Source organism: Poecile atricapillus, chromosome W (assembly GCF_030490865.1).
Source record: "Poecile atricapillus isolate bPoeAtr1 chromosome W, bPoeAtr1.hap1, whole genome shotgun sequence".
NCBI classification, from domain to species: domain Eukaryota; kingdom Metazoa; phylum Chordata; class Aves; order Passeriformes; family Paridae; genus Poecile; species Poecile atricapillus.
Genome location: NC_081288.1, coordinates 62,232,832 through 62,249,122, shown reverse-complemented (window position 1 = coordinate 62,249,122; position 16,291 = coordinate 62,232,832). Strand labels below are relative to the sequence as shown.

The 16,291-nt window shown below is 44.7% G+C and overlaps 1 protein-coding gene across 1 annotated transcript in view; it reads right to left on the bottom strand.

Annotated features, from left to right (window-relative positions):
- Positions 1-16,291, bottom strand: part of LOC131591917 (laminin subunit beta-1-like) — a 42,644-nt gene that overhangs the window by 2,578 nt on the left and 23,775 nt on the right. The window contains exons 24-31 of the mRNA XM_058863037.1: positions 7,902-8,271; positions 6,076-6,260; positions 4,636-4,877; positions 2,972-3,175; positions 2,443-2,587; positions 1,496-1,703; positions 1,188-1,329; positions 166-342 (exon numbers count right to left, since the gene is read on the bottom strand). Coding sequence (XP_058719020.1) covers positions 166-342; positions 1,188-1,329; positions 1,496-1,703; positions 2,443-2,587; positions 2,972-3,175; positions 4,636-4,877; positions 6,076-6,260; positions 7,902-8,271 — 1,673 coding nt within the window. The remainder of the gene's footprint in view (positions 1-165; positions 343-1,187; positions 1,330-1,495; positions 1,704-2,442; positions 2,588-2,971; positions 3,176-4,635; positions 4,878-6,075; positions 6,261-7,901; positions 8,272-16,291) is intronic.

Here is a 16,291-nt window from a genome sequence, read left to right as displayed (position 1 = left end):
ATACCAAAGTAAAAAGTAGCTATCTTTGGTAAGAGCATAAATGTTGGAGTATTTTCTACCCCCAGAATATGAACAATAAGTGTGACGGATCACATGTATTCACTGATCTCATTTTAGCCAAACCTGGGGGAGTTTTGCTGCCTTTAGGATTGTTCCCAAGCTCACCTTTTTGACTTCTTCAGCATTTTGTTTTGCACTAATTATTTTGTCTTCTATATTTCCCACATTCTCTGAATTTGTAGCAGCCTTTTGCCTAAGGTCTTCAACACTCTTCTCTAACTCAAACAGACGTAAGGTAGCATTGTTCAGTGTTTCTGCAGATGCTGCATTTTCAGATTCAATCTAAGTGAAAGAAGAACAAGAGTTAGACTTGCAAAAGACAGTGGATATCATACTAAACTTTCTCCTTAAACCCTGCTCAACTAACTAGTTTGTGTCCATAGATCTGAGTTTAAAACAGTGTTTTAGTTTGCAAAAAAATGTCCCATTGCAGTCAGGGTGAAAAAGCTCAGTGCTTGAGAATGGTACATATGGGGCTGCAAAAGCATTAAGGAACATGGTCAAAAAGTACTTGATTGCATTATATATGCAAGAGTTGACTAATCTGCTGACAAAATTTCAGACACTTGACTCCATCATGTGATAATGGACTTGAGAAGCTTCTAAACTGGCCAAGCTTCATAAGTACAGCTAGCACTGTGGTCTCATGAGGGCTTTGAGATGAAGTCTGCAAATACTTTATCTGACAAGACTGTGGCGCTTGGCACTTCAATCCAGCATTTATTTATTTTAGTCTGGTGCTGCAGTGTGGATGACACTGAGCATACAATACACAGCCAGTGTGGCTGACAGGTGTGGCTTGCCAGGGGTCTTGTCAGACCTGCTGTGTTGGAGGGCTACAGTCCTGCTCATTTAACTTGGCTGGTGCCAATGGGGTGAGAAAAGCCTTTTGGTGGTTTTTTTGTTGTTGTTGTCTAGTTGGGCTTGTGCATGAGCAGATAGTCCCCTAGCATCTGTCCCACTCACTCCAAAGTTGATGTGAAGGTGGGAATGGTTTAGATGCATTTTAACTGCAGCCTTTGCTTTGCAGTACCCAAGAGCTTTCCCTAGACAGGCTTACATCAATTTCTAAGCATCAGACTTGGTGTTGTTTCTATTATCCTAAGAAATACTCATAAAGAACTCACTGAAGTCAGCAGGTCTTGAGTTCCTTTAATATCTTCATCAGCTTGTTTGATGGCTTTTTCAGCTGCATTTTGAGCTTTTTCAGCTTCTTCCAGCGCTGCTTTCACCATATCTGCAGTGACTTTGACATCTGTTGCACCTTTGCTGTGGAGCAAGATTGTTAATGCTAAAAATGCTCTTACTTTGGAACTGGAAAAAGAACATAGGCTGCAATGGGCTGGTTTTGCCCCTTACAGAAGGAATGAAAATTTACATCAGGGAAAGTTAAACTGCATTTTCTGATACAATGAGATGAAACAGGGCTGCATACCTCGCTCTTTTAGCTTCCTCCAGTAGCATTTCTGCTCTGGCAATGTCTCCAGCACTCTGCTGCAGAATGACCTCAACATCAGAAAGGCTTTCTACACGCTCACGAATATCTTCTGTCAGGGCCTGCAGCTGCTGGGGAGTGCTTGGCATCTCCATGTTCAGCACTTCATTAGCCACTGCCTCAATGCTATCCAGGTCAGCGCTGTCTTCTAGCAGATGGACACAAATGTCAAAGATGTGAGTAAAAGCTTCCCTCTGTCATGTCTCAGCACTCAAACTCTTGTTCAGCTGCTTCCTTAATAATGAAAATCATGGGCAAACTTCCTCCCCGAGATTTATGGAAAATCAAGGTGTTAAAACTACTTCCCAAAGTGAAACTTCCTTCTCAGGAGAGGCCCAGCAGGTGTATAGGCCCTGCTGGCACAGCCCTCTTGGAAGCCATTTGAAGATCTTGGTGCTCAGCTGGGGGGAACCTGAGCCCACAGGGAACAAAACCAACAGCTGCACGTAGATGTGTTTGTGCTCATGTGCAGCATAGTCAGCCCTGAGCAAACAGGTAAGGAATGGGCTGCTGGCAAACAAAGCTCTCGTTTAACCTTTACCTGCTTTCTTACAGAGAGAGAAATGCAGTTTCTGACTTCCTTCCCCTTTTATACTGCTTTGTCTTTCTGGCCAGAACTTACAGACATACTTGTCAAAGTACAGCAGTACAAGAGCCTCAGCTGAAATGCGCACAAGAACATGTCACAGTTTGCTCTCACTTTCTTATTATCTTGGTTTTCTCTTAGTTTTTCTCATGTTTCCAGATTTCATCATACACACTGTCTGTCTAGGAGAGGTGGGGGGAATGATGACAACCATTGCACTAACCCTTGGAAGATAATACAGATGTAAAGCTAGTTTTCACAAACACAGAATTAAAATATAATCAAAATATAAAGTTCTTACGCATTAGGAAGTCTCTAATCTGTTTAATAAGATTTCTCAGATCTTCATTGCTTCTGTCCACTTGTTCTTTTGTAGCATTGGTTTTGAACAAAACTGCTTGTGCATTTTGCTTTGCTTCATCTGCTCTCTGTTTTGCCTCAGAAACCTAAAGAGAGGAAAATGGAAGGCTTCCTTGCTTATCTCCTTATGCTTTAGGGGTTGTTTTAAAACAATTCATCTGAAGTCAGAAGTAACAGTAACAAGGAATGCTTTTTCTCATAAAACTCACAGAACACTTGGAAGCTGGCCCTGATCCATACCACCAGCGCTAGTTTAAACAATTCAGGCTGATGTTTAGTTATCCATGAAGCTTCACTTTAGCAAGCTCCCTTTTCTGAAGATATTTATAAGCATAATGAAGTTACACAACTCAAAAGAAGTATTTTCTGCAGAAACCCAGCACGTACTTTGTCAATTAGCGTCTGTGCTACAACATACAGATTTTTTTTTTTTCTTCTGTACTATCTTAACAATTGATTTGGCATATTACCATTCTGGAGAGTTGCTCAACTTCTGCTAATGCACTGAGGATGTCTCTGTCAAAATCCATAGCCTTCTGCCAGGCATTGTGAGCTACGGTCACCAGCCCATCACAGCCGGGGCCTCCACACTTCTTCTTGCCTTCCTCCGTTCGGCAGTTCAAACCTCCGCACTCAGACTCAGCACAGGAGGCTCCCGGAGCAGTGCCACACGTCTGCAGGGACACAGGAGACAAAGGAAGCAGTCACAGGCTGATCTCCATTGCTAGGCTGCATGGGGAATGGAGTAGGATGCTATTCTACCACAATATTTGAGAGTAAACTTTTTTCAAGAAGTGAAAGTATTTCTATCAGCAACATTGTGCTGAGAATTATCCACAACTTGGTCAATTGTTTGGTTATGAAATAACACGGGAGTTGGTTTAACCAGAGGGAAAATCAGAAAATTCCCTGTTCTTGTGAGGTTCTTTTATCTTTTCATGCCCCACCCCCCCACTCTCTTTTTGCCAAATGATAGTCACTAACTCAGGTTTTGCAGCCAAAATACTCCCTGGGAAAACCTAGGGGCTGAGCCAAGTTAGCTGCAGCTGTCTCCTGTGAAGTGTAAATGAGTCTCTCTTACCTGTTTGGCATGTAACCCAGCAGTAGCTAGAAAGCAGAAAGATTCTGTGTGTGTGTGTGTGTGTGTGTGTGTGTGATGATTGCACCTCCGAGCAACTCAGTATTTACTGCTTTGATAAACATCTACCCAAGATCTTCAGTCCTCAAGAACAGTCAGGGCAGGAATGTAGGGGAAGGGAAACTAAACAAAAAGATGTCTCTTTCTTCCCTACAGAGAAAAAAGGAGGGCTGAGGGAGTGGGAAGAATGACTAGTTGTAAAGGACAAGAGACAATCAGCATGTGAAGAACTTGCTCTCTACCACAGGCCTGGCCTGCCTAGGGGAGTTAATGAGCAGTGCCCTGCAGCCTGCCTTCACCCAGGGTTGTTCAGGGATTGTTCACTGAATGCAGCTGGCCAGCTTCCAAGAGAAACTGAAGGAACACCCAGCCTCTCCCAAGAAAAAGCCATCCTTAATCATATTTACAGATGAGCAGGCACGTTCAACAGAGAACATGCCCTTTTGACTCCAGCTCCTTGTAAGTTCTGCTTTGGCTCAAGCAGGAGGATGAGCCTGGGGTGATGCTGAGGCTCGTGGGTGTGAGCAGAAGCTCAGCCTGGCCAGGTGCAGCACAGGCACAGAGTGTACCCGATGGAGCTGCAGCAGGGAAGAGGGGAGCCTAGGGAAAGCAAGCACTGAACTCGGGATAGGCTTAAGAGGATGGCTCTCAGCCCAGCAGATTTGCCACACTTTTCTGCGTGTGGGAACTCCATCCTTAGCAAAGAACACTGGATTAGAACGGGGTGATGCAAAAACAGGTGCTCTGTTGGAGCTGGGGGGAGTAGGAGGAAAACCACCATGAAAGGCTGGTCTTTGAAAGCCTGTAGTATCAGAGCCCACCAGTAAAACAACCCAGTTCTAGCTCACAAAATCGAGGGGTTGCTCAACCAAGCAAGGTACATTTTTCACAAACCAGCCGCACATCTCACACTGTCACCCTACAGTTCCTCCCCACCCGTCACAAACACGACTATTTCTGCTAGGGGTTTTATCCCAGCAATTCTCAGCTGTGTACCTTCTCAGCCACCTCAGAGAGATCCAGGCTCTGAAGCTTTCCAGCGAGTTCATCCAAAAGGCGCGACTGCTCCTCTTGTTTAGCCTTGAACTGGGCCTCCTTCTCATTGATTAAGTCTTCCACTTCCTGCCGCGTTTGCGCTGACAGCTCCACGGCGCTATCAGGATGAACAGTGGAGGCATTGACCCTCTCCTCTGCCTCCAGGGACATCTGGAAATACTTGGTGATGCTATCCAAGGCTCCTGCAGAAATCAGAGCGAGCTGATGAGAACTCTGTTAAGTTACCCAAAGGAACATATATTATAGATGTTAGCAGATGACACATCAGGGTTAGTGACATTTCACATCACAGTAAATGAAACACTGGCCTTGGCAGCTGTGTTCAGTGCCATTGCAAGGATGACAGAATTTGGCCTCTCATAGAAAAAAGTTTTCTTTTTTGCTTAGTGGACAGTGTGTCAAGCTGGACTTTGAAGTTTCCCTTGACCCTAGTGACTAAGTTGTGCTTGCCCTAAGGGCAAAAGGAGATTTGGCCTTTTAAGGTTTTTAGGGGAACAGTCTGTTTTCTAAGGATTCCCTTATCCCATTAATTCTTACTGCTTGCCCTGGGATGTCTGGCTTATGGAGTCACTGCTTGGAAACTAGTCAGAGCTTTCCTAAGAAACAACTGCTTGAGGAAAGATGATGATTTTTAGAACTGTTGATTTTGGACAACTCCTAGAGAGGCCTTGTGTGGGTGTGAGGGACCCTATGGGGGTGGCTATACTCTGCATCCTGGGGCAGCTTTCCTCTGCAGAATACCAAAAGTCAGGGACTCCCTTGTTCTACATGCTACTCGCCTCACTCTGAAATCTCCCATGATCACTGGAAACAATCTCAGACTTTGTGCAACCAGGAAATTTATAAGAAAAATTCAAAATACTGTCTTTGAAGTCAGCTTTCCAAATTTACAAATAATTGGGTGACATTCCTCCTCCTTCAGCAAATTTTGATTCTTGGCCCATTTCAATCTGCCAATGGACATGCAAGGCTTGGGTGGCTCAGAAGAACTGGGCCCTTTACCACGAGCTCTTTTTTTTTTCACCCAGAAACAGCAATTGAACAGACTGAGGGGAGCACGAGGGATGTCCAGGCATATCTTGAAATCTGTGGTGCACTTTCTTCTGCTGTGTCTCATCTACAATGTGTTCAGCATGACACCTTAAGATGATTCTGTGCCCCAGTAATTTGAGACAGCTTTGCAATGTGCCGAGGAAGAGAGACAGGGTGAGGGGGCAAAAATTCCTGCTGCATCAGCAACTCTGCTAATGCACAGAAAGAACCTATCCCTGAGGAACTGTGTTTTATTACAAGTTAGAAGATTAATCCGCTACTTAAACCCATGCACTAATTAAATCTTTGGCCACCCTGCTGCTTTCTTCCCCTCCCTGCAACACTTACCCCGAACATCAGAGATCTTGATGAACTCTAGCTGCTCTGCAAGCTCCTTCACAATGTGGTCAAGACTTTTGGCATCTGTCTCCAGCGTGCTCAGGTCTGTGTCTGTGCTGTTGCTCTTTGCTGCTAAGGCTGATAGGTTTTCTTCTATGTCAGCTATCTTAACTGTAACATCTGCTGTCAGCTTTCTGTAAAACAGGCACAGGACTCAACGTGGGGAGGAAGAAGGGTCATATGCACGTACTTCACTGGAGTGTGGTGGCTAGAGATGTACCCAGCTTCTCCCATGGCAAGACCTGTCCTCCCCCAGTGGAGCTCTGAGTGATTTGTAGCAACATGCCTACCTAGAATACTGTTTTGTTTCCTTTATTATACAAAACTACTTTTTAATCTACAGCACATTTATGAACCCAAAGCACCAAATTACTCAGAAAACAGCTGCTTTGTGTAAGATATTAACAGGAGGCAGATTCCAGAGGACTGGTGTAATGCTCTTGTATCATGGCAACTGCATAGGTCAGAGTTGACTACTATGATCCATACATAATTTGCTTCCCATCCCACACAGCTCAAATGTAGTTTTGATTACTACAAGCTCATCGGACAGATTTGAACTTCAGGAAGCAGGGAGGGGGAGCCTTAGTTTTAACACAATGGATTCTTTAAACTCTTCAGTAAAGATCCCTCTTCACCAGGGTTTTGTAGGAAAGCCTCCTGCTCTAAGCATTCACTCAGTGAGCCACGGAGCAGGCTTTAGCTAGTGGGATAACCCTAAAAGGAAGTGAGTATTACATGTCAAGGCTGCTGTGGAACAGAAGTGGGCATAGGAAGCTATTCCCATGCATGGTGATCCCATCAAGCCCAGTATTTCCTCATTCTGAAAGAATTAATGCAGTATGTAAGATCTAGATCAATTTACAGCTCTCTCAATAGCCCAACAGCCTGCTGTTTTCCAGGACTCCTCCAAAGCCCAGTACTTTTATATACAGCCAGAGGAGCAAGAACAGATACACAAAAGGTATGTTAGGGAAAAGCAGCTCCTCAGCTGTTCTGACCTCCCTCAATACACACAGAGCCCAGAAGCAGCAGCAACCCCCAGCTCTCCAGCAGGAGGGAGGGGAGCTGTAGGACACAAACTATTCCTAATTGAGACATTTGTGCTTTGATCCTCACCCCTTTGCTTTGTGCAGTTCCCTTTACAATGCACAAGCAAGTTGGAGCAGTTGCAGATACGGCTAGAAAGCCTCTGTAATCCTGCTTAATGTTGGACTGCCCCATCTCCAGACTACCATCTTTTGTAAGCTTAGCCCTAAAAGAAAATACAAGGCTTCTACCCTGAGAAAAATGGAAACAATCCTTGTTATAAATCCGGTACTTCCCCCAACACATGCTCAGAGTGCGGAAAGGAGCCCAAGTTTCCAACTCATCAGCTACACTTGGAAATCCAGGAATTTAATCTCTCCCCCTCTTAATTCTCTCACATAATAGCAGCGTTTGTCCTTTGCCCTGGGGCAGCACAAGGCAAGCATGAGTGGCTCCCTGGTAATTAGCTGCCTGGAGAGCAGTGAGAGCAGGACAACCCCAGCCCAGCACTGCACTGCTCCTGCCTGCCCTGGCCAGGTCTCTGCCCCCGGGATGGGCACTCCCTGCCAGTTCTGAGCATGGCCAGGTGCTTCAGCAGCCCAGGAGCCACAGCACCCTCAGCCAGCCAGAGGAGCAGGAGTGCCCTCAGCCCAGCATGGGGACACCAGTCACAAGTAAATCCAACTCACTGGAACTCCCACTCCTTCTCAGGACAGACTTATTCATGTAACTACAACTGTACTCACTCCGCTTCTTCGAAGAGGCTCCCAATGTTCTTCAGGGGCTCAGCAGCTGGATTTTGAGCGATGATGGTTTTAATTTCAGTGAGCTTCTCCTCCAGTGTGTTGAGCGTCTGCTGGTATGGGCCAGTGACTCCAGTGATTTTGAGGGTATTCGCCCTGTCCAAGAACTGCTGGGTCCTATTAGCCAGCTCGCTGATGATCACATCCCAGAGGGCAAAGCACTGGTGGCACGGCACGCAGTCAGGGAAGAAGCCTGAGTAGCCCCGGGAGCACTTGTCACAGTGCAGCCCTTCCACCCCCTCACTGCAGATGCACTGCCCAGTGGCACGGTCACACTGTGGGGTCTGGATGCCACGAGGATTGCAATCACATGCTGAGAGAAGAAAAAAGGCACATGTGAAGGCCATGGAGAGGGAAATTACTGTGACGTTGGCACGGTGGAAGAAAAATCAGTTATAATAAAGTGGTGAGTATAGAGATGGTCAATGTCTGAATTATAGAAAGCTAATTATGGATGTATCACTTGTGTATGGAGAAATCAAGTGTGAGGGAGAAAGGGGTGAGAGGTGGGGAAATAACTCTAGGGGAGACCAGGACTTGCACATCTTGGAAGTACAGACAATGACGGAGCAAGGGTGGACACTGCTTGTTGCAATATTCAGATGTCAGCTGGATAGCAACTGAAAACAAAGATCCCAGTTTCTCTCCTGCAATGAAGATTGAGTAGAGCAAGGCTCTCGGGACAGGAAAAGAAATGGCAGGCAAGACATAGCAGAGGGTTTAAGAGCAAGCCATGAGTGAAAAAGAAAAATTGAACTAAGAACAACCATTTACTGTTTTACATATTCTCCTCCAGCAGAGGAGTAACAGTCAAGTGAGGAATCCTGCAGATCAAAACCCAGCCACCTTCCCCTGCACCTCCCACAACAGCACACTAAAAGGACATAACTGGTTACACAGCACTTGGTTAAGTGGAGGAGCTCTCTTCTGTAAGGTGCTGTGGGTGCTAAAAGCTGAATTGGCTTCCAAGAACAGGAAAAATCTATGGAGCAAAAGCTCTGGTGAGATCTTCTAGGCAGAGGTACACGGACTGGCTGAGAACATGCTCCTGCCATAGACAGTGGGAAAATATTCACAACACACATTGAGGAGGCTGGGCACTGGGCTGACATTTTGGGTATACAGAAAATCAGAAAAAATCTGGCAGTGAAAAGCAGACTAGAACAAAGAATGTGGTTATGAGCAGCCCTGTAGTGTTTGAAGTATTAACAACCAACAGCCTACATGCTGTTTGTCACCCTCAATGTCACCCTCAGAGAAAATGAGGACACTTAACAGATTTATAAATTTTTAAAATTATTTCACACTTTGAGCACCAACTTCAGAGTTCACACCTTCATGAAATGCACTTCTTTGGCAGGCACTAACCCACTTCAGAGAGAAGCTAGTCAATTAACTTAGGGATGCAGTGTCACTGCTGAAAGCATAGACACGCTTTGTACACAGTAACGCTATCAGAAAGCGTTTCCATGCAGCGAGGCTGCCACTTGACCTCCTTAATTACAGGAGGCAGCAGGAGACACCACCAACATGCAAACCTTTTAATAAAAAGACAGCAGCAAGCAACAAAAAGAGAAGCTTTGAAAATATGTACATCATCTACCTATCATTATAGCAGAATACACTCGAAGCAGGTCAAGCACATGTTCCTTAAACAGGAAAAGGACTGGCATACCTGATAAAACCCCTCCCTTACGCATCCATTTACCAGGCTTTCTCAAAGGAGGTTAAATGGCTCAAAAGGGCCCATAAATCAATTCACACACCCAAAGCAAATGCCCCCTTGAAAATAGGGCAAAACACAAAGCTGTTTTCAAGACTGTACATTGTTTGCTTCAATGCCAGAACACAGTGGTGGTCTTCAGTTCAAAAATCACACAAAGAGCCTCAGCAGAACAAATCACTCCTCAACAAAACGACTTTCTTGTACAATGTGAATATGATAGGCAAGAGACAAAAATAACTTCTGCTGCCTGCACAATTGAGCAAAACGGTCCTTTGTTCTTTGAATTATACCCTGACACAAGAGATTGTTTTTACTTTACATCGAAAGTGCTTAAGTAGTCAACTCACCATGGAATATGTTCCCTGCAGGCAAACCGTTGAGTTCCTGTTTGAAGGTCAGTTAACCCTTCTGTCAACTAATAAGGCCCTTGGTATAATGATGAATTGTCTAAATTCTTCTGTATAGAAAGAGGCTAAATGGCATGTGGTTTTTCTCAAAGATCCTGAGGTCTGATCAAGTTACATGAGTACTTGCTGCTGGCAAATCAGATCACTATATTTACTTGCGGATTTAAAAGGCTTAATGTGAAAAGCAAAAAACCCTAACCCCATGTTGGTAATTCTACTCCTGAATACCTGCATGTTCAGGAAAAGCAGATGACATAGCTTCAGTAGCATTTACATGGTGAAGTGGATTTCAAAATCTCTGAAATCAGAAAGAAACCAAGGAAAAAGAGAGAAGAATTTAGGCACTGACGTACTGTTTGCAAAGTGAAAACCCAAACTCCACAGCTCCCTGCTGGGGGATGATAAGAGCAAAGAAGAAATTTATTCTAAATGCAGCACAACAGTTAGAAGAATCCAGTCCTACAAAACTCCCAAATCAAGCTTTGCAGGACCATGAGAAAATTGTACAAGGCAGCTAGAAACATTACTGTTATTCCTCCATTTTAAGATTTTTTTATCAAGCCCAGAAGCAAGCAATCCTGGCTCTGAATTACTTCAGTCCCCTGACTGAAATATATATAAAATGGTTTTCAAAAGTGCTGGTTTCATATTCCTCTTCCTCTTCTTCATGCTCTTCCCAAGACATTAGCCATATATAGGACCATACCAGCTTTCACCCCTAAATACCTCTAACACCTCTAGTGGTTGAGTCCTGTACCTTGTGCCCTGGACACCAGCACCAGGCAGTTTAACCCCCAGCAAGGAGCACATTCAAGGCCACTGAAGAAGAGCACCTTCCTGTTATGCCATGGTGGGGGTCAAACCCTCCACTCACTTCAGTTGTGGCCAGTTCTCAAGAGATGGAAAGCAAGCCCAAGGCAAGATCATGTAAAGCCTTCTAGGTAGCAAGGAGCACCTTGAACACTGCAGTCCACCAGGCAAATAGCTCACTGCCAGCTTTCACCTCTGCCTCAGGCAATGCCTGTCTGCCAAGAACCCACCGGCTTCAGTCTCTTTGACTGAAGGGCATGACTTCATCCTGAAAGAACAAAAACATAGTGACAGTGGCAGGATGTATGTGAAAGGAAAGGAGGACCTCCAAGCTGGCACAGACTGGAAAAGACTGGCACAGGATTGGCAAATACCTCATGGAATAACAACTGAGTTATGCATTCATCATTCATGATGGTGGTTGCACATGCACCAAAAAAATTCCTGTGACATTCAATTATCACTGCCAATGAACTGGAATGTGAATACCAGAGATACCTTGATTCCTATCACCTGCTATAAACAGAGCAAACACCATGTCAGAATGATCCAGCCCATCATGCCCAGTATTGTGTTTGACCAAAGTACTGCACCATCACTTCTTGGCACAGCAGAGCTCTTGTTTCTCCAGCACCTCCTTTGTTATGTCCAGCTATTCCTACGGCCATCGTGTGACTCAGAAGCAGTCCAGTACTGAGACTGCTGTTACAGCAGTTTTGCTTCTGCTGTACCCAAACAGGCTAACTCACACACAACCTTCAAAGTCATGCTTTGCTCAGGAGATTTTGGCTCCAACCAGCACACTCCTAAGTCTGATGTAAGACCCAAGCAATACAACACATCCAGTGCAAGTGTTTCTGGTTAATCTGATTTTTTTCAAGAACAAGAAACACACAGGCACATCTAGGAATACAGAAATGTTTCAGATGTAGCTCAACAGCTTCATACTCTACTTATCAGAGTATATGTGGTATAAGGAAAGACAAAGTCCTGTAAACTCCTTTTATGTGGCTTCCTTATGCTTACATGACAAGAAACTGGGAAAGTAGTTCATTTTGCACTGCAAAATCAAACAGATGGAGTTTACATCAAAATACTTGTATGCCTTGACCACTTTGAGTTGGAAATGCCTTCAAGACAAATGGTTGATTAGTGTCCCTTCATGCAGACAGATGGCCCAAAGCCAAGGTGAAAGGCTGAAAGTTAACACAGAAATGGCTGCTTGCACAGAAGATCAGTGTTAGACAGGCTTCAAAATGTAAGCAGGGCAGGACATTGCAGTACCTCCCATGGAAAACACAGTGGGGGAAAAGAAGGATTTTTCTTTGGAAATTGTTGGCCCAAGATTTAAGGGTTTTCAAAGGAGCATTTACTAAATTAAACAATAGGTTTCTGTTTTGAAATGTCATTTTGGAACTAGGCGTATTGTTTTCTTTAACTGAGTGTGTAACTCAATCAGCAATTTTTCTGTGGCATACTTCAACTTCAGGCAAATCATATTTTTGACAGGAAAAGTTTTAGCCAAATTCTTTAGTCAGGATCTGCTGATTATCAGATTATGAGTATAAAGGATTGTAGCTGTATCTGTTTACAAAAGCATGTGCATGTATGTGCATGCATACACTGAAGATCCATGGGTAATTTTTGTATCAGCTTCATCAGTGCATTTCTCCTGCTGCTTTTTCCTGATGCCAAAGACAGAAGTAACACTCAAACATGTATACCAAATGCAGTCATGTAAAAACCTAAGAGGAGAAATCCAAAAGAAGCAAATAACTAGCTTGAGAGGTTTGCTTTAAGCTCAAAAGGCTCTATGAATTGCTCTTTCACCTACTCTGACAGCTCTGCTATCTTTTAATCTGATTTTAAATATTTAGAACTCACTTCCATTTAAACTACTGTAATTCAATATGCAGTATATTTGCACATCACGTAATTCAAACTCAGGTGTGTCAGAGCACTTAATAGCAGAGATGATAGAATGGATACTGAATGGGCTGTATGAAGACCAGTATCAGTGTTCAATTCCTTACTGGGGGGTGCCAGGATTGAACAAGTGTTACACATCATCCTACACTGGCTAGAAATAACTTTTCCAGAAATATTTTTTTACTACTTGAGACTGAGGGCGGTGAGCATCAAATGTTTAACTCCCCCACAGAAAAAACACACAGGTTTTGTTCAAACATGATTTCCTGGCATCATTTCCCAGGGGTAGTGGGGCACTGTGATAAGAAAACCATTCAACAATTTGTAAGGTTGGAAGTTTTGCAGAGCTAGCAAATTTCTTCTGAATAATCAGCTATTGATTCAAGTTACCCTGCAAGTATAGTGCTAACTCCTCAGCATTATGATTTTCAGTAGGAATGTTAAGATAAGATCCCAGCCTAAAATTACTGGAGTTGTGCTACATCGTAACATGCTAGCAGACCATGCCAAAAGGATGGTTTTCTGGAAACAATCAATACACATTACAATATTTTATGACACTAGGTCAATTAAAATTATGAAACTCAAAGTGAAAATTACATTTTCTTCAGTATATAATTTATCTGATTTCCTTTAGACACTTCTCACAGAAACAAGAAAGAAACAAGACATCTGGTAACCTTCTCTCAACACCAAAAACACCCCCTGTAAAAGCAGCCTATGTGAATAGTTTAAGACCCAGGTGTCAAATTTTAAGACTACAAAACTTATTCTTAAATGGCAAGAGGGTAATTTTCATTGAACAGCTGTTTCTGCACCAGCCACATAACAAGGACTAAAAACTAGGAAAAATAACATTCTTGTCAATGTAAGCAGTATGTATTTGACAAAAAAAAGTGACTATTTTCATCACAGTTCAATTTAATTTTACAATAGGGCTTGATACTCATGTCCAACACAAGACATGCTTCTTGTGAAGGGGCTATAGCAACATCACCTAACTTCCAATCTCACACAGTACCTCCTACTAACTGCACTTCAGTCTGCTTGTTCAATTTATTACAACAGTAATGGAAGTAGAATTGTAATCTTCATATTAGATCAAACATAAACTTTAAGTATCTACTGTGCAAAGGCACTGTTTCAGCTGCATCTGCAGCCACTCCACATCTCTGGCTTCCAAGGAGCCTGGAGCCTTCTGCTGGAGGCTTTGTGGGTTGAAACTGGTGCAGAACTCGGCATGCTGAGTCCTGCACTTTAGTTGCCAGGCTTTGGAAAAGCTCCAGCAGAATGCCTGGGAGACATGAATTTGATGAACTCTGTAGTGCCATTATTTACTACCTCAGGGAGGATTTTTACGCACACATTCATGCGCAGGCTCATGCAGAGCTGCAGACAGCTCGAGGCTGCAGCAATGGCAGAAGAGTCCTGCCAAGGGGCTGGCCCTGCCCCCAGAGCAGGCAATGCTCACAGCACAGCTCTTGCCCACTGTAGTCTTCCCAGGAACCTGCATGAGGCCAAGAGAGAAATGCTGAGCTTTTCCCCATCCTCTGCTTCTGCTGTGCTCGTTTCAGGTATTATTTTAAATGCAGTGAGAGACTGCTGTGCTTTTTCAAAGCACAGGGAGTAAGCAGTCTCTGAAGACCCAGCCCACTGGCTCTCTGTGGTGTATAATTCCCAGTGGACATTTGTGGGTGCTGAAGTGCACCCAGTGCTGTAGGTTCTGCCTAAATAAGCTGCCCAAATACAGGCACCTACCTCAGCTTGCCCCAGCAGTGTGGTGCCAGTGTGATCTGTGGACACTCAGAGAGGAGACATCAGATGACACTTTTTCTCCACAGCAGGGGGGCACACAGACTGTAAATCAAAGCGCCCAGACCAGGTACAAAAACCTGCCTTCCCTGGTTTCTGCTTCACCATGTCTGATCTTACCAAGGTTTCTAGAAAAGACATCACAGGCAGCAATGGGGATGGCAGGGAAGAGTGCCCTAGAGCCTGGTTTCCAGTGGAGTGTACTGGGACCCTGGCCCACATCCACAACTCACTGCTGCTGCAAGTGCCTGAGAACCCATGGAGAGCTGCAGCCTCCAGCCTGTCCTAGATGGGTCACTTTGCAAATCTCTGCACAGCTATGTCCAGAGCTTATTTGCAGGTGCTTGGGAATTTTTAGTATTGTAGAGGTTGTAAAAGCAGCATGAGCAGTATGGTTCCCATTTCTCATCAGGAGCTTGTGTTTCTTGATGCCAGCAACCTGAAGACATCATGTGAAGAGATCACACATCACCATCCTCGGAGTAGTTGATTCACTCTGTGGTTTTCAACCTTGAGCAGAAGCCACTTCCCCTAGAGAGTGGAGGATCCCACGCTGGAGTCCTTGGGAGCAATGTCCACGCCTTTGCATCAGCTCAGTGAAGACTGTGTCCACACTCACATGGTTCAGAGTTTTTGTTCTTCCCTATCCAGACTGGTTTCTATTTTGCTCCTGAATGCAGCACACATTGTGCCCATACTGGCTGCTTGGGCCAGCAAGAACATGCCAGGTGGCAAATGCCATGGCAAGAGTCCACATGTTCCCTGCAACTGGAGCAGACGTCTGTGACAAAGCCTTGTCTCAGTTCCAGCTTCACTTTGGCTGCAGGCCAGATCCCAGCTGTTTTCCAGGGGCACTGCTCAGCAGCTCCTTAAACATCAGAGTTTTCCAGTTTGCTTGTAACCCGTGCACCCCTGAGAACTGCTACCTGCCCACGCAGCAGCTGCAGGTCTGCCAGCCTGAACATCACCACTCACTCCCTGGGGCTAATTGAGGGCTGAGAAGTCAATTGTCTTCTTGCCAAGGAAAGATAGGAGACAGGCAGGAGGCACTGACCCCACCACACCGGGAAGAGTCTGCAGCACCACCCAGCTGGATGTATTCCATGAGCAAGCACACGCTTGGAGCCTGTCCAGTGCATCATGCCACAGGCTGCCACTGCTCAGCCCTGGGCATGCCACAGAGACCTCCTGTTGGATGTAATCATGAAGGAAAATCTGCCTTTCCACCTGAAGGAGTCTCCTCTGTCACTAGGGCACAGAAGGGATGGCAGACTGGGAGTGTAGATCTTGCACAGTAAAAAGAGCCTCTGAAGAATATATTCTCTCTTTACTTCAGAAACATTAAAACAGGTTATCACATGTTCAAAAGACAGCAGAAACTCCAGAGAGATCAGAAAAGACGGTATGCTGCAAAATCCTGCTGATAAGGTATGCAGATGGTCTCCATCAATGAACCCGATGGAGACAACTGATACCAAGAGACAAGCCCTGCCCTGGAGCCAGCAGGGTCAGCACACCCCTTACCGTGTCAGAACACTCACAGCCTCTCGAAAGGCAGCCATTCCCCCAAGAAACCCAATATGTACTCAGGAACTGGAACAATTCCCCAGTCCTTTCATCTGCTGCAGTAACCAAGTAGCTGTGACCTG